The sequence below is a fragment of the Acanthisitta chloris genome, unplaced genomic scaffold, assembly GCF_000695815.1.
Source record: "Acanthisitta chloris isolate BGI_N310 unplaced genomic scaffold, ASM69581v1 scaffold44545, whole genome shotgun sequence".
Taxonomy (NCBI): domain Eukaryota; kingdom Metazoa; phylum Chordata; class Aves; order Passeriformes; family Acanthisittidae; genus Acanthisitta; species Acanthisitta chloris.
This window is the reverse complement of record NW_008672836.1, coordinates 1-25,424: the sequence shown is the minus strand read 5'-3', so window position 1 is coordinate 25,424 and position 25,424 is coordinate 1. Positions and strand designations below refer to the sequence as shown.

Sequence of the window (25,424 nt, the reverse complement as noted above, 5' to 3'; positions counted from 1 at the left end):
GCGGCGTTCCGGCCCTGCTGCCGGCCTCGGCCGGCCCGGGCGCCTTTCGGCTTTTCGAATTCGGGCGATAAAAATGTTACTTTTCTTCAGAAAATTTGTCTTGAGCCTGAGGAAATGCTTCGGTCTCGGCTCTCGCGAAGGGCGCCCGGCTTGCCGGGGGGCCGCGCTGGTCCCCGCGCTGCCAGGGCAGCTCCTGCCCGCAGTGCAGCTCTTGGGCTGCCTTTGGTACTTGTAACTTACTTTCTGTTTTTCCTCACAGCCGAGTTTGTGATAAGCCTTGCTGAGAAAAACACCACGTTTGACACCTTTAAAGCAATTCTTCTAAAGAATGGTGCTGAGTTCACTGTAAGTGAGATATGAGCGTTATTGGTGTGTTTTCCTTCTCCTGGTGTGCTTTGTAGAGCTTTTTTGTTTTAAAGAGAGAGTTGTAAGGAGTGATCTTAAATTTTCTTCAGCTGGGAAACTGTTCTAATTGACCTCTGAGTATTCCTGGCTCATCAGGCCTCGCCTTCCCTCCATTTTTTAAAACTTGTAGACTCAAACTGCTTATGATCACATTGAGCATATAAAATATGGAAAAAATAGGTTTTTATGAAGGCAGATGTTGTCCTAAGGCTTCTTCTGATGCTTAGATGCTGTGTTTTTCAGTTTCTCGGAAATAACTATTGTTGGATTAAATAGGTGATTGAAAATGGCAAGAAGAAAAGTTGTTTAAATGGAATTATCATCATCATCTTCAGGTTCAATTTGTATCTTTTTAGGGTGTACATGAAGTTATACTTTCTAAAAATCAGCCTGCATCTTTAGAATTGAGCTTTGTTTTGTCCTCACTTGTGCCTTCTGCTAATGAAAAACAGTGTTGCATTCATTGTTTAAAGTATTTCATTGCATTTTTCAGGACTCCCTCATTAGTAACTTGCTGCGTCTCATACAGACCATGCGACCTCCTGCAAAGCCATCTACGAGCAAAGGTATGCAGAGTCAGAGCTCAGTGTCTAGTGAGACTGGTGCAGTTACTGTTCTAATCTTACTGTTGTATCGTGCTGTGGTTATTCTGACTACGCTGTTCGGAGCGTTTATGTCTTTCACATGTTCTCGAATAATCAGAATTTTATGTGTAGGAAGGTGACACAGTGATGGTAATTCAAGATACTCCTTGCATTGAATTTCTAAAAGTTCTATCAAACTTTGCATTCAGATACAGAAGAATCAAGAGTTCTAGCACTTCTAAGTTTTGGGTTTCATTGTTTGGTTTTGTTTGTTTGTTTTCAATCTCAAAAATCAGAGTCAGCTGTCAAGCCCAAGTCAGAGAAAGAAAAGTTGAGGGAATTGTATCCAGCCCTTTGCAGGCCAGACAATCCCAACATCAGGGTAAGGTCATCATTTCAGACTTCTTTTGTGACTATGTGAAAACTTGTTTTTTTCATTTTTTTCCTGTTAGTTTCAAGCTTTTTTGATGTTAATGTGAATGTGTGCATGCTCACGCCTGGATCAAGTGAACACTGGGAAATGGAATGCACAAGGGGTGGAAGGCCGGTGTTCTGTGAATCATCACAAGCAATAGCAGTTACAGCACTGACACACTGGCACTGGTTTGCAGGGTATCTGGAGGATGAGGCTGTTGTGACATGACATTTGTAGCTTGTCCTTCCTTACATAATGTCCTGAGTAATGAAGGGTTGCAACTGGTTAAAGCTTCGGCTATTCAGATGCTGCAAGGGACTTGCATTTTGTATTTTTGTTGTAATTTGAGGTTTGGAGGTGGAGCTCTCTTTTGTATAAATGAGAATTGTCTCCACTTCGCGACCACAAAGGAGGAGAGCTTTATTACTTCTCTTTCCCGTATCGTGTATTGTGTCTGATCTCTTTTAATCTTGCATTCCTTCTAGATAGGCATATGGTTGTCCTTTCTGTAGATCAACTGTCTGTGACAGACGTTTTATCAGCCTTGTCACAGAATGTTTTTCTGTTCTCGCAGAATATGCTGGATGAAGATGATGTGAAAGTGGCAGCTGATGCCCTGAAAGAACTCGAAGCTCTAATGCCTAGCGCAGACAGGCAGAGCAAGCAAAGGGGCAGTGACCACCGGTAGGTGTGTGGTATGTCTGGGGGAAGGGTCTTGGCTGCAGGCATTGCCTCCTCGCTTGTTTTGAGGTGGAATTTCACTGCAAAGATGTCATGTTTGTTTGTTAGGGCGAAGAAAAGGAAGAGGAGCCGAAGTCATAGCAGGGACAGGAAGCGAAGACACAGATCTCGCTCTAGGTCTCGTTCCAGGACTCGGGATAAGCACAGGGGAAAATCCAGATACCGATCAAGGAGTAGAAGTTGGAGTCCCAGCAGGGACCGTAAGGATCGAGAAAAGTACATCGAGAAGAGCCACGAGAGATGGAGAGACAAGCACATAGACCGTCCACCACCTGAGGAGCCTGCCATCGGAGACATTTACAATGGCAAAGTCACAAGTATAATGCAGTTTGGATGCTTTGTGCAGCTGGAAGGCCTAAGGTACCTTCTGACGTTCACAATAGATGTGGTGCTATTCCATCTGGGTCCTCTTCTCTGCTAGTACCTTAGAGAGGTTAGGAGGCTACCAGAAGGTATGCTGGGCTTTGATGCCAAAATGAAGGTGTGTTCCAGAAAAAAAAAGTGACAGCAGAGAGTTACAAAATTCTCATTGTAAAAACCATAAACATGAACATACACAATCAGTTGACCACAAAGTATTTTAATCTAGACTCAGTGATCGAAGGACTATCACAGTAATGATGTGCAGTGTCTCATGTCCCTCTGTCTGTTTCACCCTCAGGAAGCGCTGGGAGGGCTTGGTCCACATCTCAGAGCTGCGAAGAGAAGGACGAGTTGCTAATGTTGCCGATGTTGTGAGCAAAGGACAAAGAGTGAAAGTCAAGGTGTTATCCTTTACTGGATCCAAAACCAGTCTAAGCATGAAGGTATGGAGGTGCCAAAACTTTCAAAGATGATGCCTCTTTTTGCTATTTTTTGCTTTTTTTGATAAAAAATAATACATAAATGTTCCAGTGAGACTTACAAAGTTGAGTTACTGTTCTGTATTTAATCAGCCTTTTACTTTTTACTCATTTCTGTAGGTTCTTGCTTTTGATGTAAAGTTCCTCACAATTTTTTTGGCTTGATGTGATAGCTGGGATGCAAGGCAAACCTCAAGGTGTTGCTGTTTGTCTTCCTTTTTCAGTAGGAGACAAGCTTTTAATTTTAAATTCAATCCCTGCTATTGCCAAGGCACAGTAGAGTGCTCCAGGCCTGGGGGTGTGCTTACCTGGCAGTGCCAGCTGAAAAAAGTAAAAAACCTGCAAATCATCATTTTTTATGAGTGGCCTGTTATCAGCACTAGGAAGCACCAGAGTTAATAGATGAGGAGAAGTGCAATATAGGTAGAGCTGATTGATTATTCAATCTCATGTAGGATGTTGATCAAGACACTGGGGAAGACCTGAACCCAAATCGGAGAAGAAACCTGGTTGGAGAAACCAATGAAGAAACCTCTATGAGAAACCCGGACAGACCCAGTCACCTGTCCCTGGTGAATGCCCCAGAGGTGGAGGACGACAGCCTTGAACGGAAGCGCCTCACTCGAATTTCAGACCCAGAGAAATGGGAGATAAAGCAGGTGTGTTTTGCGTGCAGTGAAATGGGATGTCAGTCAGTAAAATTGCCAGGGAGTTTCATGAACTAGAATAGATCTCCTGGATCGATTGATTATTTGTGTAACTCACTCCTTACCTCTGCATTGCTGCCTTGCAATTTTGGACTTTGAGCTTAGTTCTCAATATGAAGTGAGCCCTGCTTTGTGCAGGAGGTTGGACCTCCAGAGCTCACTGTGACCTGCGGGATCGAGATCTTTATCCAGTGACACTTAAGTGATGTTTGATTGTCAGTGCAGTCCTAAGCCACCTGTCTCACACAGGTGCCATTTGGAATAAGAAAAGGAGTGTTTGGTCAGAGGCTGGATGACCTGGGGAGAGGTGTGCCGGAACGCAGGACCATTCCTTTGTTCCTGTTTTACCACAGTAGTGTTAGAACTGAGTCACAAGCAGGAGTTGTGTGAGCTCATGGGGATAAATTCATGTTGTATTCATTCTGTTCCCAGATGATTGCAGCTAATGTGCTTTCCAAGGAAGAGTTTCCTGACTTTGATGAGGAGACTGGGATTCTTCCTAAAGTTGATGATGAAGAAGGTAGTATTTCCCAGCAGTGTTGTAAATTCCTGGTGTTTCTGGATGTGTTTTGTTTTGAAAAGAGATGGTGATATAAGTGACTATGAAGCATCTCACAATTTGCTGTCATCTTACACATTTGGAACTAGGCTTGCTGTGGCCTTATCGTTACTGGCATTTGGTTGTGTCCTGTCTTTGCATTTTTATTTTTGGGGTTTTCACTTTTAAAACTCTTAAGTACGTCATAATCATGAATACACAGGGAGCACTGTGTGAAGAGGCACTTTTATGTACCCAAAAGAAGATACTTAACTTTTTGATAACAGTTGTAACTTGTGGATTTTAGATGAGGACCTTGAGATTGAGTTAGTTGAAGAAGAGCCACCATTCCTTCGAGGTCACACCAAACAGAGCATGGATATGAGTCCCATTAAAATAGTAAAGGTAAGGAATTTCCAGGGCTAAAACCAATGGGAATTTAGCAACCAGTTTCCATCTGCACATTACTGAGATCCCTGAAAAACATTGCCACTAACTGAAGCTCCTTCCTCATAAAGCTGGGGTGTGACTGGTGACAGTGAAGTGGAAGAATGGAACTGAAATGCTGTTTCACCTAAGCATGTTAGAGCATACTTTCTCTATTCTGCTTTTTCTCATCTTTTGAAAGTAGGAGGTAGTAGAGAAATAGTTACTTTTCATTGGTTGTGCCCATAATCCTTCTGACTAGGCAATGTAAGGATGCTCCGTATTAGTCATGACCATGGAAGTTGGTGAGGTCAGGCTAGTGGAAATGTCTTGGGGATCTGATTGACAAAATTTGGCAATGTTTAAAGCATCTTTAGAAGACGCTTGTAAAGGACAATGATGACAGAGAGGTAATTGAAGTTGAAGCAGTGGTAGTGCTTGAAGTCTTCACTTTTTTCTTGCTTTCCAGAATCCAGATGGTTCCTTGTCGCAGGCTGCAATGATGCAGAGTGCTTTAGCTAAAGAGAGGCGAGAGCTTAAACAAGCCCAGAGAGAAGCAGAGATGGATTCTATCCCCATGGGCCTCAACACGCACTGGGTGGATCCTCTCCCTGATGGTATGTGTGAGCACAGGTGAACTGTGCCTTTTTTGTAATAGTTGGGCAACCCAGGAGAAATGTGTCAAGACTGGGTTTGTCCACCACAGTTTAAAAGTGGGTCAAAGAAGAAACGCTTTTCCACTGCAATGGAAATAGGAATGTCAAGGGAAGCATACAGATATACCCTGCTAGCCATCAGGGATGCATTACAGAAAGCGGTGATGGGTGGCGAAGCAATTTTTTACATGGAGATTAATGTAATAGTGGGGTATACTTAGAGGAACTTATAGCCATTTAAACAGGTTCTGTACACAGGTATAGAAGGCCTGAATGATGGAGCAGTCAGAGCAGGATCATCAGGGTCAGTGCTGTGTGAACTTAGATGTAATGGTGAAATTGTATCTTTTCTAGTGGATGGAAGACAAATAGCTGCAAACATGCGAGGTATTGGGATGATGCCCAATGATATCCCAGAGTGGAAGAAACATGCATTTGGTGGCAACAAAGCTTCTTATGGTAAAAAGACCCAACTTTCCATCATTGAACAGAGAGAGAGTCTCCCAATCTTCAGACTAAAGGAGCAGCTGATACAAGTAAGACCCTTGAAAAGGCATTCTGGTTTGTGCAAGCAGCAGTTCAAAGTAAATATTCTTGGTTTAGCCTGCTGACAGGCGCATAGCCAGCTGATCCTTTTAAGTGCAGTACTTTAGTTCTCAGTATTGATTTCAAAGGATTATATATGCCTGTATATTTCAATAACGCTCCAAGTATTTATTGATGTAAGTCAGAATTGATGCTAGGATTACGTGGGCAAGGGATGTGTCAGCTGAATGGTTAAGCAGGTTGCTGACTTGATCAGTAAGAAAACTTGTAAGGCTTTTGGTCTGGAGCAAGAGCAGTAGGTGCTCAGTCTAGTTCTAGATGGACTGTGCTTATTTTGTTTGGTTTGTTTGTTGTTTTTAAATTCTGACAGCTGTGTCTATTCTGACTTTTCTAGGCTGTGCATGACAACCAGATTCTGATTGTTATCGGAGAGACGGGATCTGGGAAAACAACACAGATTACCCAATACCTCGCTGAGGCAGGGTATACCTCAAGAGGAAAGATTGGATGTACTCAGCCTCGCCGAGTGGCTGCAATGTCTGTTGCTAAGAGAGTGTCAGAGGAATTTGGTTGCTGCTTGGGACAAGAGGTGAATTTCCATGTTAAAGAAAATGCCAAAATAAGCATGAGGAAAAGTAGGAAAGATCAGTACTGGAGCTAGTTTGATTGCGGAATAATCAAACTGGGAGTTATGATGCTGATAACTTAATCATGTAGCTTCGGTTTCTGTACCTTTCTAGGTTGGCTACACCATTCGATTCGAAGACTGCACTAGCCCTGAAACTGTCATCAAATACATGACAGATGGGATGTTACTGAGGGAGTGTTTGATAGATCCTGATCTGACCCAGTATGCCATTATCATGCTGGATGAAGCCCATGAGAGGACAATACATACAGATGTGCTCTTTGGACTCCTGAAGAAGGTAATGTAGTAGAGGAGTGTTCTTGCTTTGCTCATTCTTCTCTGCTTTCTGTGATAGTGCTGCTAAGAGTGGTTTGAAATGGGACCTCGGTGGTCACTTTTCTGAAATTCTGGTTACTGGAATGAGCTGCCTCTTTACTCAGACATTAAAACACCTGATACTCCTGGCTGTGGGTCTCTGGCTTCAGTCAAGTGCCGTATGTTAATAGTGCCAAAGGCAATAAATGACTTGCACTTTGTCCTGCTACAGACAGTGCAGAAGCGGCAGGATATGAAGTTGATAGTGACATCAGCCACACTGGATGCTGTGAAATTCTCTCAGTATTTCTACGAAGCACCAATCTTCACAATTCCTGGCAGAACATATCCAGTAGAAATTCTGTACACAAAGGAGCCAGAGACTGATTATTTGGATGCCAGTCTGATTACAGTAATGCAGATCCACTTAACAGAGCCCCCAGGTGAGTGGAGAATGGCCTCGGGTTATTGGACCTGTGAGCAAAGTCTTTCTGTAAGTCACAGATCATGTTAGTAATATGAGCAAAATGCTGTCAGCACTGTCCTCTCTTGTTTGCAAATACAGTAACTAAAATGGTGAAAAAGTTTGGTGAAAAACCCAAGTATGTTGCTTCTGGCTAGGAGTTGTTGCTGAGGGGCTTGCAAAAGTTGGGGATCCTCTGCTTTAAATGGAAACGGTGAAGAATGGAAATACTGTATTGCAAGAGTTGTACTGAGCAGAGCTGATTCTGTGGATGTTTTAATTTACTTCCCATGTAGGTGACATTTTGGTGTTTCTAACTGGTCAGGAAGAGATTGATACTGCCTGTGAAATCCTCTATGAAAGGATGAAATCTCTAGGACCTGATGTTCCAGAGTTAATTATCCTGCCAGTATATTCAGCTTTACCCAGTGAAATGCAAACCAGGATCTTTGACCCAGCCCCACCAGGAAGCAGAAAGGTAATTTCATCTACATGCAGCTTCATCTTCTGCCAGTGCATTCCAGTAGCAGGGTGTATTACGTTGTTGAAATTATGTAGTTTTGGAGAGAAGATGACTTAAAGCTTAGAGCACGTTTTTGGTTTTGCTTGTGCCTAGTTATCTAAGCCTTTGAAAACATGTATAAAAACATCTGATGTAGCAAACCTGTGCGTGGAATGTTCTTGGTGTGTTATTTAATGCTGCCTTTAAAGGATATTAACTTTGGTTAATCTAAAATTGCAGGTTGTCATTGCCACTAACATTGCAGAGACATCTTTGACTATTGATGGAATATATTACGTAGTTGATCCCGGTTTTGTGAAGCAGAAAGTGTATAATTCCAAGACTGGGATCGACCAGCTGGTGGTGACACCGATTTCCCAGGTAGACATTCCATGTTTGACTTCTGCCTGTGGGTGTTGTGTATCTTGCCAATGTGGCATCCAAGCCCATGGGAGCAAAACGGGGCAATGGTAAAACTGTGGGTTTTGGAACTCCCTGCGGCTCCTTGAGGCTGTACCGAAGGAATACATACTTTCCTGTGGGGTACTGAAAACGTTCTAGAAATACAAGTAAAATTGTGAATAATTAATTGTTGTATAGTACTTGTTTTCTCCTGTGCCTGTTTGTTTGCACCTGTTCACTGAGATGCCTTCTTACTTTCAGGCTCAAGCGAAGCAGCGTGCAGGAAGGGCTGGGAGAACGGGCCCAGGAAAATGCTACAGGTTATATACAGAGCGTGCGTATCGAGATGAGATGCTAACCACCAACGTGCCTGAAATCCAGAGAACAAATCTGGCCAGCACAGTGCTTTCCCTCAAGGTGGGTATTTCACCAACTCATAGCAAGTCAGTGTGATAATACGCATTTCAGTAAATGAGTCTCTGAGTTTCATGAAATACTGCTGTAATTTCAGATCTGTCTAGTGAACAGAGGGAAGGGAAGGGAAACTTCATCGAAGTACTTCTCTGGTTCTGGGCTTGCTCCTGCATTTTTCTATTGAGGGTTATTATGTTTGAGGTCCTCCTAAATGATAAGTGTCAGCTGCACAGAACAGTTAGCTGCAGGAGGTAGGAGAAACAGGAATCCGAAGAGCAGTAGCGTTTCCTATGTAGAGTATATTTGTGTTGTTAACAGATGAGACAGTTTCAGAGTGGGTTCAGATCTGCAAACCTGAGCATCTCTAAGTGTGTACCATCCCTCTGGGAGCCTGTGAACTGGATCAATCCAGTATGTAGCACTGGGAAAGCTGCTGCCATGCCCCTTGCTGCAAACGTATTTAGTGTCCAGTGGAGCTGTCAGGCTGCACTGATTTACAGGGCAGGAAGTCCTCAAAAGCAGCAGTTAGTCTATGTGTCTCCTCAACCAAATCATCTTGCTTGAGAGATGTATGAAACAGTACCAGAGGAGCAGACCAGAAAGCTGAGTAGTGGATGAATGCTATGACTGCACTTGTAGTCAGGATAAGGGCACGAGGCCAGGGTTGCTAAAAGTTCTGTAGTGCCTCAGTGTTTGCTGATGCTGTGTCTCTGGTTGGAGTTTGGTGTCTTCCTTCTCAGTTTTTTAACTTGGGTTTTCTCTACTCCCTCTATTCAGGCTATGGGCATCAACGATTTGCTCTCCTTTGACTTTATGGATGCTCCCCCAATGGAAACTCTCATAACTGCCATGGAGCAGCTCTACACCCTGGGAGCTCTGGATGATGAGGGACTGCTCACTCGACTTGGGCGCAGGGTAGGCAAAATAAAGCACCTTTATCCCTGCCTGGATTGCTAGTATTTCAGGGATAACATGAGAGTAGTTTTGTCAGGCCTTGCCTAGATTTGTCGGTTTCCTTTTCCTGTTATTCTCTTGTGTTTTATCGGTAGTTTTCCGTTTACCATAGTTACATACCTTCTGCTTTTCAGAGTAACTATTACTTCTCCTTTACTCATAAGGTTACTTTTATTAATGTCTAAAAATTTCTTGCATTTGAGGAGGTATTGAGATACTGTGATAGTGAATACAAGCAAATAATTTGCTTCATTTTGAGTAAAGTTATTCTGCAAGAAAGGGCGTTGCTCTTTGCTCTGAGAAGACTCAAGATTTTTCCAAGATGTTACAGAGTGCCCTGAAATGTGTTTCTTGCAGATGGCAGAATTCCCCTTGGAGCCTATGCTGTGTAAGATGTTGATCATGTCTGTACATCTGGGATGCAGTGAGGAAATGCTGACGATAGTCTCCATGCTGTCTGTGCAGAACGTGTTCTACAGGCCAAAGGTGAGGAACTGAGCCAAGAGGCGTCAGTGTTACAGCCTGGTTGGGTTTGGTGTGACTGCCTCAGGCATTAGAGTGAGCACATTTGCTGAAAGTAACATGTAACTTGGTCAGACCATTCGCTCATGTGTTACCTCTCTGATTTACCTTTAGAGTTAAAGGCCTGTAGCTTTGGTGTTGGTAGTTTCTTTGCAGGTGGGAAGGTAGAAGTGAGAAATCTTACATTCTTTTTTGCATTTCCCAATAAACGTGCACAGTCAGTCCCAGCTCTGGAGTTCAGATTGCCTTTGCATTTTCAGATACACAGGAAGTATTTCTTCATGACACCTCTGTCTTGTGGTGCTTTCTTTGAAGTCAGTGAGCAGCAGACTGCTGTGGTGGGATTTGGCAGCAGCAGGCTCCTCTTGAATCCATTATTTCTTGTGCTGGCCACCTGCAGTGTAGTCTGTTAACTTCAGTTTTGATCTGTGTAGCCAGTGTTTGATTAATGTTTTATCTGCAGATGGGAGAAGTGAGAGGTGTGGGGGTCAGCAGGGTCAAACCTACCGCTTCAGCACTTTTCTTGATGAGCAACTGAAGTTATTTCTAGAGCAATAAAAAACTGAAATGTTTCAGTAAAAAACATTTCTTCATCTTTTGTGGTCTGGTCCTGGTCACCCACGGGAGGATCTTTAGGAGAGTCTACACAAGGTCTCTCTGACAAGAACAATTCTAGACTTTCTAGTGAGAGCAGTCCCAGTGACCTATGGATTCTCATCACTTGGTCCTTAGTCACTCACCGCTCAACATTATGTGTTAGCTTAGTCTTGTATCACCTGTTTCATGGTAGACTGAAAACACCTTGGTGTGTGACAAGGAGCTTATGTTGCTGGTGTTGCACAAGGATTGTCTCTACGATGTAGATACCTAATTGATGTGTGGTTTTTGTGTTAGGATAAACAGGCACTTGCTGATCAAAAGAAAGCCAAGTTCCATCAGACAGAAGGTGACCACCTCACCCTGCTGGCTGTGTACAATTCTTGGAAGAATAATAAATTTTCAAATCCCTGGTGCTATGAAAATTTTATCCAGGCCCGATCCTTACGCAGGGCACAGGATATTCGCAAGCAGATGTTGGGCATTATGGACAGGTGAGCATGACAAGGAAGACAAGTAGTGACTTTGTTTCTTGTTCTTACATTGTAGTAGCTAAACAAAATTTCCTAAACTGATGTTGTTAGCTGTGCCCAGATCTGGAGAACTCTTCACTTTTTTCTCTTTAACTCTTGTCTGGCAGGCACAAGCTGGATGTGGTATCCTGCGGGAAGGCAACAGTTCGGGTCCAGAAGGCCATTTGTAGTGGCTTCTTCCGAAATGCAGCTAAGAAGGATCCCCAGGAAGGTTATCGGACACTCATTGACCAACAAGTAGTCTATATCCACCCATCCAGTGCCCTCTTCAACAGGCAGCCAGAATGGTAAGGAAGGCAGTAACATGACATTTTCAGTTTCGCTTCAGACCTTATTACAGAGAAGGTTGTGGGTGCACTGTTTGTAGAGTACAGATCCAAGCAGATGCTGCTGATTCCTCAGCAATGAGCAGAGTGAGAAGTTTCAAGCCTGCTTTTGCTCTTTCTGCTGCTAAACTTAGCGCCTGTGCAGAGATGAGACTGACTTTTGGAGCCAAGGCCAGGCCTGAAGGTCTGCAGTTGGATGTTTCTGTATTGTGGAAGTGAGTTTAAAACACTGAGTGTTGAAGAGGGAGAGAGGATTGTTTTAAATGAAATGAAGGAAATCTGTACTGAAGAGTAGTTGTGCAGTAGGAGGGGGAAAATAGTGATAGCTCTTCTGGATGGTTCTTTTGGAGCCTGCGCTTGGAGCTTATAAGGAGCCTGATGCTGAAGGAGGTAAAGAGGCAAGCATAGATACTCTAGGCCTTGCCTTGTCGCTTCTCATTTGGAAAAACTGATTTCCAGAGTTGCTGTCCTTTCTCACAGGGTGGTGTATCATGAACTGGTTCTGACCACCAAGGAATATATGCGTGAAGTGACAACTATTGATCCACGCTGGCTGGTGGAATTTGCACCAGCTTTCTTCAAGGTTTCTGATCCCACCAAGCTGAGCAAGCAGAAGAAGCAGCAGCGGCTGGAGCCCCTGTACAATCGCTACGAGGAGCCCAATGCGTGGAGGATATCCCGTGCATTCAGGCGGCGATGAGCATAGTTCCCTCCTGGACTCTGGCTGGTTTTACATTTGTGGGACTGAGACTTTTGCACTGTTGCCAGTGTCCTGGAAGACAGGACATTCCCGTGAAGCTCACCTGAGCCATGAATAGGTAATCAGCTCTGGCAGAGCAGAAGCTCAAGGGATGCCCAGCTCAGCACAGAAGTGCTGTAGCTCTGCAGGTCACTGCAGCCTCTTAGAAGTGGGTCTTGCAAGAGCACTTTTTCAGTTGTTCGCCTTTTAAGAGACAAAACCTAAGACTCAGAAGCCTGGGCACTGAGCTGAACAACAACAAAAAGGTAGTGATTATAAACTGGTTGTTCACCAACCTGACTGTGTTCTGAGTGACAAGAAAATAGAGGCTGGAGTAGCTTGTTTCTTTACCCTGCTAAAAGGGATTTATTTTTACTTATGCTCTTGGACAGTGACTGCTTTTTGAGAGCTACTCATTCTCCATTTTTCCTATTTTATGCATTTTCCTGTTCAGTGTAACTCTGTCATTTATTCAGGCTGTCTATGGTGAGATCTTTAGTATCTGTAGCTTTGGGATAAGGCAAGAAAGATCCCTTGAAACCCAGCTAGACTGGACACTTGGACAGTGGCACAAGTTTTGTCCTTCATCCCCATTTCCTGGGTGCTGAAGGCTGGTCTATCACCTGGTACTTACACCATCCCCTCTGCAGCACGACTGTCTGAGAGCATAAGTACTTACAGATCTCCAGACTTTCTATACAATGCGTCATGTGTTTTATTTCCACTTAGAATGCACTCTTACAGCTAAAATGTCTGTAAAACTTGTGTAACAGTTTCTTGTTCGAAAAGAAGTTAACTGCCCAGATCATGCTGAAGCTATCTGTAAATGATTTTTTCTAACAGATGAAACTTACTTGGTTCCATAGCTGCAGAAACCCTTTTTTTTGCACAGCTGGGATATTTGCTGAAATTACTGAAATGAGAATGAATTGAAGAACGTTTCACACTGTATCTGTACAAAGGTGGGCAGGGGTGTTGTTAATTGTCCTGAGTTTCCCCCGATGTTACATTTTCATAAATTCAAAGAGAATTACTGAGTTTGTAAGTTTGGACAGCAATGAGTGTGTCCAAAACATGCTTGAAGCTAATTCAGGGAAATAGAAACAAGTGCTATAGAGAAGCAGCTCAACAAAAACTGAAGTGCCACAAGCTATTTCAGTTAATAAGCTCCCCTGAGACACCTTCCTCTCTCCTGCTTTGCTTTTTCATCTGGTACTGTCCAGAAGCTAACTAAAACTCCGGAGCTTGGCTCAGTGGCCAGTGTAGTGTCAGCATGGAGTGTGGGCGATGTTCTCTGCAGCTGCAGAAAACTGTTCCCCTGACACCAGGTGCAGCTGGAGGCTACACTGCGATCTTTCAGGCCTGGTTATGACTATGTCAAGGGAGCAAAGTGTTCATTTCTTGAACTCCATCAAGATTGAGAAGTAAACATGCATCCCTGAGCTCTCTGGATCAGCTACCCAAAGCTGGTGCCAAAGAGGTGGGAAAAGCAAACTCAGAAGGTAAGGGAGGACCAGGCTGGGACTCAGTGAAGTTGCAATGGCCAAAGACATAGAGCAATTTATTAATTATAGTATTTTTACACTCATAAATAGTAAAGGCAGCTTATACCAAAGGAAGGGTTCCCCTTCACCCTCACTTCTGGGACACCACAGAAAGTGTGCTGAACAGGTGAGCGCAGGGCAAGGCAGGAGTGCCAGGAGCTGCCAGAACACCAAGGCTCTGGAGTGCACAGGGCATGCAAAAGCATCAGCAGATCTGGCCTCTCCTCAGGCAGGGAGAGCTGCCTTACATGGCTCTCTTGCTCAGGGACAAGGCTGGGAGGGTTGGCATTAGCCATGCAGAGGAGAGTCATCGGGGGAAATCAGGCTTTCAACCAACATACAGAATTTTTACTACAGGCTACCATGCTGGCAGGATTGGCAGTGCTCTGTGTTCAGCAGCTGAAGTATCAATCTGAAGCAGTAGGAAACAGGCTTTTTCTGTACTGCTACACCATGCTGCTCCTTGTCTACCTGGGAACATGGTTGGAGCTGCTAATTAAAAAGTGAGGCACCTTCTGCTGAGGATGTGGTGCCCATTATGAAATGTTCACTATTGTGGAAAACCCGTCAGTCTTGTTAAGTTGCATGTGCTGCATTGGGCTGCAGAGAGCCCTCAAACATGCAGACATCTGTGGAGGTTAAGTCTGAATTCCAGTATTAAGATCTATGTATGGCTTAGGTTTCTTACTATAGCATTTTCTTATCATACCTCCACCAGGTTCTTTTCTTGCCTCAGATGATTTTCTGGCCAAGCTCAGGATGGGCATGCTCAAGAGCCTGACAGGTCTTCAAAGATCCTGAGTATGGTTGTTGAAGAGGTTGTTCAGTTTGGAAAAGCCACAACACACTGAGCTGGTGTCTCAGGCCTTGTTGCCTTCCACAATCCCTCTACCTGAAACATAGCATTGGCTGTGACCTGTGCCCCAGACCAATGCAGTCAGGTAGCACTGTAGTTCCCCTAAATTTTGTTGTGCCATGTACTCCAGGACTGCTCTAATCCTGGCCCATGCCTCTAGCTACCCTGCTCAGAGTGCCTAAATACCATGAAGTCCTGGCATGAGCAAGGGGGTGATAAGGCAGGAGCATGCACATACAAGACAAGTGTTCCTGAGGAAGGCACAAGGTCTGTGACCACTGTCCTGCAGCCATCCTGGGAAGAAGGCAAGACCAGCCTTGCAGAGGCGAGTCCTTGTGGTCAGAGCTGAGGGCAGGTTATACAGTGGTTCAGTACATGTACTGGAAGAATGGAGTCAGCAGCAGCCTTGCAGCATTCTCCTATCTGAAAGCCAGGTGGAACAGCATTCCCTCCCTTTCCAACAAGAGGGACTGCGACAGGTGTGTTTGATCCAGCTGGCGGCACCAATTACCCAATATAGTGCTGAAGCTGTAGCTCCACTGCTGAGAACAGGTCCCATCCTGACACATATGAGGGTCTTACCACAAGCACACAAGAGCCCTGTCAGCTGTGAGGTGATTATCCTGTGTACCTAAACACTTGTCCAGACCAAAGCAGGTAATTCATAGTTTACAGCTGTCCTGAATAAATGCTGATACTGATTGAATACTAACCAGCCATCTCTTCTATATGCAACCACAAGAGGCCCAGTGTACTCCCAGCAGTGCTAGTATGTGTAGCCTTTGCTGTAAAGCTGTGAAGGGAAGCTCCCAAGGTCTGGCAGATAAGTGGCATTCTCATCCAGGTGAGAAAGAGGCACTGTATCCTCCTCACTGATCTGCCGGTCAAATTCTGCCTTCAGCGTTGGCCGCTGATTGTCAGGGAAGGCCAGAGAGAACAAGGCCTCAGGCTCACACACAAACTTGTACACGTAGCGCTCCCCAGCCACCTGCAGGGAAGAGATGAGGTGAGGTGAATGATGCTGTCCCACGGGCAGCACTAAGGCAATGCTCCTTAGCACCAGGAAAGGCTTGCAAAAACATCTGTGCTCTAGCCAATTGCCCTGAGACATATCAGAGTTCTTGTGCTGTCCTCCTGCTTCTCTGTTGCTGTGATCTCCCATGGAACAGCTTCTGGGAAAGGGCATGCTGCTGGCTGACTCTTTGTCCAGGTAACAACAGCATCACCAGTCCCTGCGTGGTCTGTAGTGTGACAGTTGCACTCTCAGTTATCTCTCCAGTGCCCTGAATCTGGCACAGACCATCCCTACTACATAGGGCCAAGCCCCAGGCAGCCTTTCTCTCACAAGAGCAGGTCTGGACTGGTACCTCCCTGCACCTGCATAAATTCCAACTCTCCTGACGGCAGACATATACAGAAAAATTATTCCCCATTGTTTTATTTCTCATACATTGCCTACGTTCAGCTCCTTCACAGCTTCCCCAATTAACTGCTGCAAAGAGAAGTGGGGGCAGCAAGCTTGGGCTGCCTGGCTAGCTCAAGGATATTCTGTGCCTGTAGGACTTCCTGTCTCAAACAAGAGAAGCATCACTTAAATCCTCCTGCTTTGCAAACTGACCTTCTGCATTATGCCTTTCTCATAATAGTAGCGAAGGGATCGGCTCAGCTTGTCATAGTTCATGGCTGGACGGTTCTTCTGGATCCCCCACAGCCTGGCCACCTGCAGAATAAAGCATCAAAGTGTGGGAATGTCTGTGAGCCCAACCCAATGGCAAAAGAACATTATCCAGCTGGATCTCTTTTGAGGAATGGTACTACAACACATACAAACATTTAAATAATAGACTCATCCATAATTTTTTAGCAGCTTTTTAACAAGAGGAGAACAAACTGAAGCACTCTGTACTGCAGAGACATCCTGCAGAGCTCGTTTGCTGTCACCACTTCTCCCCCTCCAATACTCTGAAAGCTTAAGGATGCCAAAGAGCTGTTTCATCCCATGCTACACTTAATCCTCAAGGGTCCCATATTTACCAGGTGCCCAAGTATGAGGGAACACAGTGGAAGACTCATGTGCTTTCCTACTCGTACATGATTTTCAGCTTTGGCCATGAGATTCAGAGATCTGTTGTAAGCATATGTCAACACACAAAGACAACTCATCTGCACTTAAAATGCCCATAAAGGTTGATATGTAGCAAAAACTATGTTAAATACAACTCTAGTTGGAACAAGGTCTGAGCAGACATCTCAGACACTGTCAGGTATCACTGAGGGTTTTTTTGGAACATGGCAGCATTAGAAATTGCACCTTAGTTAATGTCATTTTGATATGAAGAGAAATTTAGACTAGGATATATTTTCTTCCAGACTCTTATGAAAACTCTGCAATCACTAGGGCTAAAACCTCCAAACCTCAATGTCAGCCTCAAGTATGGAGTGTGATGAGACAGCACAGGTCACTGCAAGCTTGAGAGTGAAGTATCTAAGGAAGTGAAGGCAGTGGATAATTTGACTCACTGCATTGCTGAGATTCTAAACTTACATACAAGCAGCCTTTCTTAAACCTGATACTTGTGTCACCCAAGTGTTTTGACCTCTTCTAAAAACCTTGGCTTGCTGCAGGATCTAGCAAGTACCAGTGGTAGGCAAAAGCTTCACAGGGCAGAGGAAAAGACACTTGGGAATTCGCAGCCCCCAAAACAGTGGCTGCTTCCCCTGAGCCTGCAGAGAAACTCAATGGTTTCACCTCTTCTGGCTCAATGAGTTTGAACTCCAGCCCTCTACCAGTCCAGGCAATGAAGTGGGAATTGGCTGGATCATCCAATAGAGCCACAAGAAATTGCCAGAGCTGGAGAGATCCCCGTCTCTGGTATAGAGGTCTTTCCCGGTACCCTCCAGCTTCTTGTTTAATGTCTCCTGCTGAGAAGAACAAACAAGGTGTTTCTAAGGTTAACACTGCAAAAACTTTCGGCAAACAACCCAACCCAACCCAAAAAACAACCAACCAAAAAAAAAAAAGAAGGAAAAGAAAAAACCCCAAAACAACAAAAAACCAAACTAACCCAAATCAAACAAAAAAAGCACCCAACTGAAAACCCCAATAAGCCAAAAAAGCACATTTCACAAATGGTTACCTGGAATATTTCAGTGCACATAAAACAGAGTGGCCAATTCACAAGCAACTCTTCCAAGAGGAGTTCTGGTGAACCTCACAGTTAAGCTACTTATGCTAGAAGGTCTGCTTGCTGCTAAAAAAGCTCAAGAAATGGAATACCAAAAAGCTGTGTATGAACCACAGCTAACACAGCTGCAAGAACACAGTGTAGCGAACTATGTAGACACTGGTAAAGTGGCTAGCAAAGATGCTGGATAACCCTATCTTACACCCAAACTCCAAGCCATTCTTTCTCCGACCTTCAAATTTTTCTGGAACAACACAGACATCATCAGTAAAGGACCTCATCTGCTTGTCATAGCTGCAGCCTGAAAGAGAAAGCAACATAAGCAGTTGTAGACAGCCAGGGTAGTACCAGAGGGAAATTCTGTGCAGGGAAAAAAAGACAGTCGCTGCATTTCTTACCTAATGTGTCTTCTGTATTTGAATGGCTTGGATAACTCTCAACATTTGTGTACATGGAAGGACAGTCAGGAACATCTACAGAACAATTAACAAACTCATTTATTCAAAAAACACAGGTGGCCAGGTGATCTTGCTCTCCAGAGGTGAATAGGTGAGCACAGCTGTCTAACCAATGTCCTCTGAGTGCCCTCCTAAAGGGTTAGTGGTAGACTGATAGTTACAACTACATCAGCCTTACAATAATGAATTACAATGCTAAGTTTTTGTGGCACTATCACATGACGTCCTTCAGAGCAGCTAGGAGAGCCAGCTAGTCACCACTACACCACTCTTCATACAAAATCTTGGACAATGGGCTAAATCTGAATGATACCTCTCCCTCATCTTAGCTGAGGATAACTACACACTCTGCTACTGTTTTGCCAGGTAAGAAGGCATTCTATTTTTCCAGGGGTACTATGGTGATGTAAATGGAGTGCAGTAGCATTTGAATGTCTCTGCAGACAGTGTCTCTCAACCGTCACTTCAGATGTCTCAGGTCTCCCTGGCTTTTTAACATCGTCATGGGTGTTATCACAAACAGTTGAGAAAATATAAGGGAAAAATAGCCTGAGTTTAAAAACAAGCAGAAAGTCTTTTCATGATCTCTGTGCAGTGTCTATTACAGCCTGTGTGCTGCAATTTTTGTCTTCTCTATCTATCTTGTGTTTCCTGAATCAAACTTATTTTCTATCCACAGCTGAAATGGAAGCTGTAACTGGGAGCTTTGGAATGGTTTACCTTATGTTTCTCTCACACTCCTGCATATAACCATTGCTTTTGGCAGATATTTTGATGATGTTAAGGGCAGAAAAGTACACTGAGCTGACAGACTGGGTGTTATTACAGTCGTAAACTACTCTCACAAAAAAGCATTCTTCTGCGTTTGCACATTTTCTTCCCCTGTCTTGACAGAAGGACCCAGTGGAAGTGTAATATCAGCATCACCACAGTGGTGGGTTGTATACCCCCATAGGAGCTTATTGTTTGCCTAGTGGTATTGTTTGTTTCTCTTGAAAGAAACAATTCAAGATGTCCATTAAAATACTAGGAAACTAGAAGTAACATTCCCTCTGGAAGAGGGTATTGTGATCTCAGGGTAGCAAGCCTTTGGACAGGTTGGCTGAAAAAACGAGATTTATCCCTTGTGCATAAGTAACAGGATCACTTGGTGGATCTGGTATCTAGAGAGCTATTTTTGGAATGGTAGACTTTCTTCTCTTGTATCCTCTGAAATCTCTTCTCTGTACCCTGTTTCTGTGGTAAGTAGCAAGTGGAAGCTGATACTCCAAGGGACACTAAGCAGCACACTGGCACTGAGCTGAGCCCACCCAGACCCTGCTCTGCACTTGTGCCTGCCCTTGGAGTCAGCCAGTTGCCTGTTTGCCACCCAAGTCTCTTTAGACTGTTTTAGTTTTAGGGTCTGTTCATTCAGGAGTTGCTTGCCCCCACTGATCCCTGGTTTATGCAGCCAGAACGAGCTAGTTCTGCTTACCTGAATCATACACATAGTCCACCTGCTCCTCCTTGATCAGCACAGCTGCTGGGTACTGGTGGTTGCTGCCCACTTGGCTTGCTTGCTCATATTGTGGGTCATGGTACTCCTGTTTGAAGCCCTGATGGGGGTACTGGGGGCAGGGTTTGGACATCTGGCACTGGTAGGCAATGGGATCTTCCTCCGCTATGCCCTGGGAGGAGGAGAAGGAACGACACATCTCCACAGGTGGCTGATACGCAGAGCTAGAAGAATAGAGATGACATGAGATGGCTGCTTTCCTGGCCCTCTCATTTCAGCCCTGGTACAAGGCTAGTTGAGGGACAGAAACTTGCTCAGCCTGTTACTAGGGCTATAGGAGCTCACTCATGGCTGGGGCAAGGAAGGGACCCCAGGAAAGGACATTTCCCAGAGTAGCTGCTACACTGTCATTCACAGAATCTGACAGGGTTAAGGTTATGGACTTCTTCAAACCCTAGGCAGCAGTGGTGGGTCCCATGGGAAGGGATCCTGTGCTTACTATAAATGGAGCACTTCCATCTGAATGCTGCAGTGTTTCCCCCCTGAACCACCAAGGAGGGCAATCTTTCTTGCCAGTGGCTGCCCCTTCCTAGCAGTAGCTCACCTGTTTTCACTGAGGTATCCACAGCTGGATGTGGATTGGGGTGGTCCCGGGGTCAGAAAGTTCCCGTCCTGCCTAGAGAACTGTTGGAGTGGTGACTGTATCAGGGTTCCTGGACTAGGGGACTTGATCCCAATTTGTCCTTGTTGATCATAGGCACTGGAACAGTCAAACAGACATTGGAGCATTACAGTTCTCCAAGAAGGACTTGTGGCAGCACCTGGGGACAGCGTTTCAAAGGCAAACATGCCGTCCCTCTGTGCAGCCACCTTGGCCAGAAAACTCCCGGCATAAATTCCCTGCTTTCTGACTGCTGATTGAACCCACACATAATAGCAACAATCCTTCAAGCAGGAAACCAAGGAACGTGTCTCTGCTGAAGAATTCACACTGTAGCTCAGGCAAATGCCTAGCACTGTGGGCAATGGTGCCAGGTGTGAGACAGATTTTGGAAAGCAATGGGGACAGGTGTGTGGTAGATGTCAAGGACAGCTGAGGAACACCACTAGGGAGAAATATAAAGAGCCAAGCCCAGATCTACTCTATACAGGTCTGAGCTGTCCAGTGCATCCATTCATCTGTACTGCAGCACATGCACTGCCCTTACTTAGCATACAGACCAGGCTGCTATCATATTCTCCATCAATAGCTAGTGCTGTAGCACTTGATTTCAGAACAGCTCTTGTCTCTCCCCTGTGTAAGGCTCATTACCTGGTGTAAAGGCACTGCTTGCCACTGTGGAGCTGGAACGGCTGTTTGTGGCTGCAGGACAGTGTGGGCTCTGAGGGGCTCTGCGGCTCCTTTTTAATCTGCACAGGACTGTGAAAGGTTACTGTGGGAGAGAAAGGAAAGATCAAATTGACACTTTTCTTCTTTATGGAGAGCTATGATTATCAGCCAATAAAAGGTCAGTGGATGTTCAGGATTGTGACTACAGTTTCAAAGATGGAAGATCCAATCCACTAACACCTCATATTTTTGCTGGGTTTATTTCAGGAGTGAGATGAACCCTACATGCACCAGTCATTCCCAGGCCAGTTCTCTCTCACGTAAAGGGCTAATTGTTTGTTCAGAAGCAAGCAGCTAGCAGAAGGGCTCTGTGTCTCTCTTGGCACAGGATATTGAGGACATTTTTCAACTGTGAACATCCCTCCCCAAAATTAATTCTCACAGCAAGAGATGAAAAAAACTCCAAACTCCTTTCGCCTGCCTTTGTTTTCATTCTACAACAGAAAAGCCCATCTTTACATCTTGCCAGCACCCACAGAGCTTGACAAAACCAACATAAATAAATAAATCTGTAAGATCCCAGAGCCTTACATTGTTTCTGGTTCCTACCACCCTTCAGGCACAACTGGCTTCCATGGCTCATCCTGCAGCTGCCCTCAGTCAGAGCACAGGGGCTGTCCACAAACAGCTCTGGGCACTGTCCAAACAGGGAGGGGGAGAGTGCTGACCAAGTGGTCTTCCCACACCTAGGATGGATTCAGTATTCTGAGCAGGACACTCCTCCATCTGTGCGAACACCTCAAACCAAGGAAAGAGCTATAAAATAAGAGTCTTTCTATGTCTGAGGCACCCATTTCCCTGTTTGCAGCAGCACTTTTCAATGTCTGGAGTAAACAGTTGAGTCTCAGGGGGAAAAAAATAAATTGCTGTGTCCAGTACACTGATCTGCATGGAAGTTTCAAGAAGCTAGATGTTTTCGGAGCAGCCAATTCTTTCCAGCCCCTAATAGTTGGAACAGGCTATCACATTACATCTGACTCATTAATTCACTCAGAGTGAAAATGGAACCATCCCTCTCCTCTGTTCTAGGTCAAAAAGGGGAAGAAATAAGATATATGACTCAAGAGAACAAGCCCAGCTGTGCTACAGGGCTGGGTCCAGGGAAAGGAGGTAAACAAGGGCAACCAGTAAAAGTGCTTCCTTTTAGTTTTCATGGGGAAGCTGCCCTGGGCAGAGGCAGGGTATCAGCACAGCAAAGGCACCATGCTTTGGATTTGCCCCTCTCCTCTGAGACAAATGATTGTTCCCGTGGTACTTACAGTTTTCTGAATGAAAGTCAGGCACAAATTGCTCATCACTGTCTGGAACCTGAGCTGTCAGGAGAGGCAAGGAGAGAGGGAGGGAGGGAAAGAAGAATTAGATTAGTCACTTTGTACAGTATAATTAACAATAAGAAATAAGTCTATGTAGCAAAAATCTGAGCTTTCTGCTGGGATGACTATAATGACAAAGGATACTTTCCCTTTGAGATTAATGAATACAGGTGTGTCCTGAGAGAAACTGTGGGGAGAACCTTAACCATAGCAGATGCTGTGTTAGAATATTTTATTACTTCTGACAATCACTTTTGTGTCCCTTTTGCTGCAGGGAAGGGACAGCTTGCAGCAGATTATTTCATAAAGTCTGTCACTATTGCTGAAAGAAATGCTGCAGCTAGTACACAACAGACAAACCTACAGTTTTTGTTACTAAACAACAGATTGCACTCTCAGCTCTAAAGCAAAGGTGATGCAGTCAAAGTAAAGGGACATATGGAATGGAAACCCACGAATGTCAGTCACTTGAAGCTAAGCTAGACAGACAAGCCATAAATAAAGCTCAGGGAACAACATTGCACTAATAGGGAATGAATTAGAATGGAACTAGCCAAGCTCTTTGTAATGCAATCACTGTTCCTTGAAACAGCTGTAAGACAGCAAACTTGAGCAATAAACAATTAAAGGTGGGGAACAGAGGAAAAAAACCCCTAGAAAATTCATTCTATGAATTGTCTTTTAAAAAGGAACATGGAAATAGAAGAAATGATCACACTGTATGAGCTGAGTTTGGATTTTGCAGCCTTGATGTCCATCTGTGGCATCACTGAAGATCTTGTGAAGAGAATTACATACTGAAAGCAACAGACCACAGAACAGATGTGAAATGAAGGGCAAGGCTGGAGTAAGAGCATGCAGCCTCACTTCTGGGCAGTCATGTCTGCAGGCAGCTACAGTCCTGTGCTTAGAAGGCTGAAGTGACAGCTGTCAGAAGAAAATTTCAATTTTTATATTAATTATCTATTTCATATAGTTGAAATACAAAGAGAGCTTTCTTGTTCTCCCTAAATCAACACCTATACTTAAAAGAACTGGGATAATTAATCAGACTCAGCCTTGTTTCAGTCACTCAGGCTGCAGGCATTGACACAAGCCCCACCACTTCCCACACCCCTTTCAGGAGCTGAAGCAGCAGAACTCAAGTTTTCTGCCTAAGGATACCCAGTGACGTGAATCTCCTCTTTGCAGTCAGCACGGTTACCTGCCTGTGCCACTTTTCTCCAAGGAAGATTTTTTTGTTTGTTTCTCTGAAAGCTAGAGCAGTTGTATAAATTATTTGGCTTGAAACATAGAGTTGCCAAGTGCCAACTTCACATTAGTGCAAACTACAAGATTCTGGTCAAAATAATGCAAAGGAAAAACTTACAGATTCATCCTACACATACTCTGCTACTGACAAAATATTGTAGGAGATTTCATGCAAATTCTTTAGGTTAGGGAGGTAAAATTATTATCAAACATTAGAAAGTCTAAATTTGAAAGTCTACCAGAAATCAGTTCTGAGGCAAACATCTTCTTGGCAGCTTGAGTTTTCCTGAGATTTAAAAGAAACCAGTCGAGGATGTGTGCACATTCAGCAGATCTATTACATGACCAGCAATTAATTCCTATTTTTCTGCTCTAAGTTAGGTGAATGTTTCAATACTAGAACAGTTTGCAGGTAATTCCTATCGCATCTTTACAACCCTTACAACTCATCTTTACAACCCTTACTCTCCTGAAACACTGCCTGATCAATGTAGTCTCATTTCAGTTCAGTCTGAAATGAACACAAAAGACGTGATTTTTTTTCCCCTTAATAATCTTACTTAGTTGGCAAATTCCTTTTTGGATGCTTAAAAAAAGAAACGTTTGACAGGACTGTCCTTCACTTATGGCTAAATTAGGGGAAATAACCCTGCTCAGAGTGCTATGCATATTTTTATACTATTACCTTAAATATTTATAAGTATCTAGATCACAATAAGTACTGTTGTATTAATCGGGAGTCTGTACTTGAGGATATATTTTGAATTTTCTAGAAAATGGATCATTCCTAGTACTGGAATTAGAGAAAATTCACCACACTGCTTAAAACTGGTTTCACTCGGAATTAATGGGACTCCCTGGGATTCGAAGTTCAAAGGCAAAACTGAACGGTGTATAAATTCCAGGTAGGTCCAACCAAAGCATTATATTAAAAAAAAAATTAAGAGAAGCATTTTGTTCCCCAGATGGAAAGAACAGTTTGTTGTTTAAGAAAATATCGTTCTGACAAACAAAGATAGGTGGCAAATTAGCATAAAATCGAACCAGTTACAAACAGCCTGAAACGAAAATTGTATCCAGGAAAGTGGGCCAGCGGCCAAGCTCCATTCATAAGCAAATGGTCAGCACAATGGTGTGATTCAGCGTCTTCATTTACACAAGCCAGAGGCTAGCAAGTCTGAAGAAAACACTTTTGTTTGGAGCCAGGCAAACACAGCAAGGGACCAGGACAAACCTCAAAAGACAAATCAGAAACGAGCAAAACCAAAGAGAGCAAGGAGAATGAGCCTACCTTCAGTCAGCCAGGTCTCCTGGAGCTGACTCAAGTCCTGGAAGAGCTCTGCAGAAGAAGGGAGAGGATCCTCAGCGGAGCGCTGGGGAGGGACAACGGGATGCTCCAGGCACGGCGACGCCGGCGGAACGAGGAGGTGGGGACGGAGGCGCAGGGGGAGGACCCGGTCCCTGCCCAGACACCTCCACCATCCCCATCCCTCCCTCCACCCTCAGCCCCCCTCACCTTCCTTTTTTTTTCCCGGCGACACGCCCGGCTCACCGGGTCTCTTCCCAGCTCCTAGCAGAGCGCCGCCACCGGGCGCCGCCTGGCCCGGGGGCTGCTGCGGGAGGAGCAGATCAGTGCGGAGTCCCAGCCAGAGCGGACCCCGGCCCGGAGCCCCCGGA

At 44.5% G+C, this 25,424-nt stretch overlaps 2 protein-coding genes across 2 annotated transcripts; one reads left to right on the top strand and one right to left on the bottom strand.

Annotated features, from left to right (window-relative positions):
• The first annotated feature begins 264 nt into the window (after positions 1 to 264).
• Positions 265 to 12,216, top strand: DHX8 (DEAH (Asp-Glu-Ala-His) box polypeptide 8). Its single transcript, XM_009074654.1, has 22 exons — positions 265 to 345; positions 899 to 971; positions 1,286 to 1,371; positions 1,979 to 2,088; positions 2,194 to 2,505; positions 2,807 to 2,951; positions 3,443 to 3,646; positions 4,127 to 4,214; positions 4,540 to 4,637; positions 5,128 to 5,275; positions 5,669 to 5,850; positions 6,255 to 6,449; positions 6,601 to 6,786; positions 7,036 to 7,246; positions 7,563 to 7,744; positions 8,009 to 8,149; positions 8,432 to 8,587; positions 9,362 to 9,499; positions 9,896 to 10,024; positions 10,955 to 11,151; positions 11,298 to 11,477; positions 11,997 to 12,216. The coding sequence occupies exons 2-22, from the start codon at positions 938 to 940 to the stop codon at positions 12,214 to 12,216; spliced, it is 3,342 nt and encodes a 1,113-aa protein (XP_009072902.1). The 5' UTR covers positions 265 to 345; positions 899 to 937.
• A 3,205-nt stretch (positions 12,217 to 15,421) lies between these two features.
• Positions 15,422 to 25,086, bottom strand: ETV4 (ets variant 4; the record flags this gene model as incomplete). The annotated part of the gene is made up of 10 exons (XM_009074656.1): positions 15,422 to 15,643; positions 16,274 to 16,375; positions 17,405 to 17,574; positions 18,073 to 18,141; positions 18,239 to 18,313; positions 19,773 to 20,017; positions 20,398 to 20,553; positions 21,106 to 21,226; positions 22,443 to 22,496; positions 25,039 to 25,086. Coding segments are annotated over 10 exons (1,262 nt in total), but the record flags the coding sequence as incomplete, so codon positions are not given.
• Between the last annotated feature and the right edge of the window lie 338 nt (positions 25,087 to 25,424).

Coding starts and splice junctions, on each gene's coding strand:
- DHX8 (XM_009074654.1), top strand. CDS start 938: ATGCGACCTCCTGCAAAGCCATCTACGAGCAAAG. Junction 3,647..4,126: donor AGAAATGGGAGATAAAGCAG/GTGTGTTTTGCG, acceptor TTCTGTTCCCAG/ATGATTGCAGCTAATGTGCT. Junction 6,450..6,600: donor GTTGCTGCTTGGGACAAGAG/GTGAATTTCCAT, acceptor GTACCTTTCTAG/GTTGGCTACACCATTCGATT.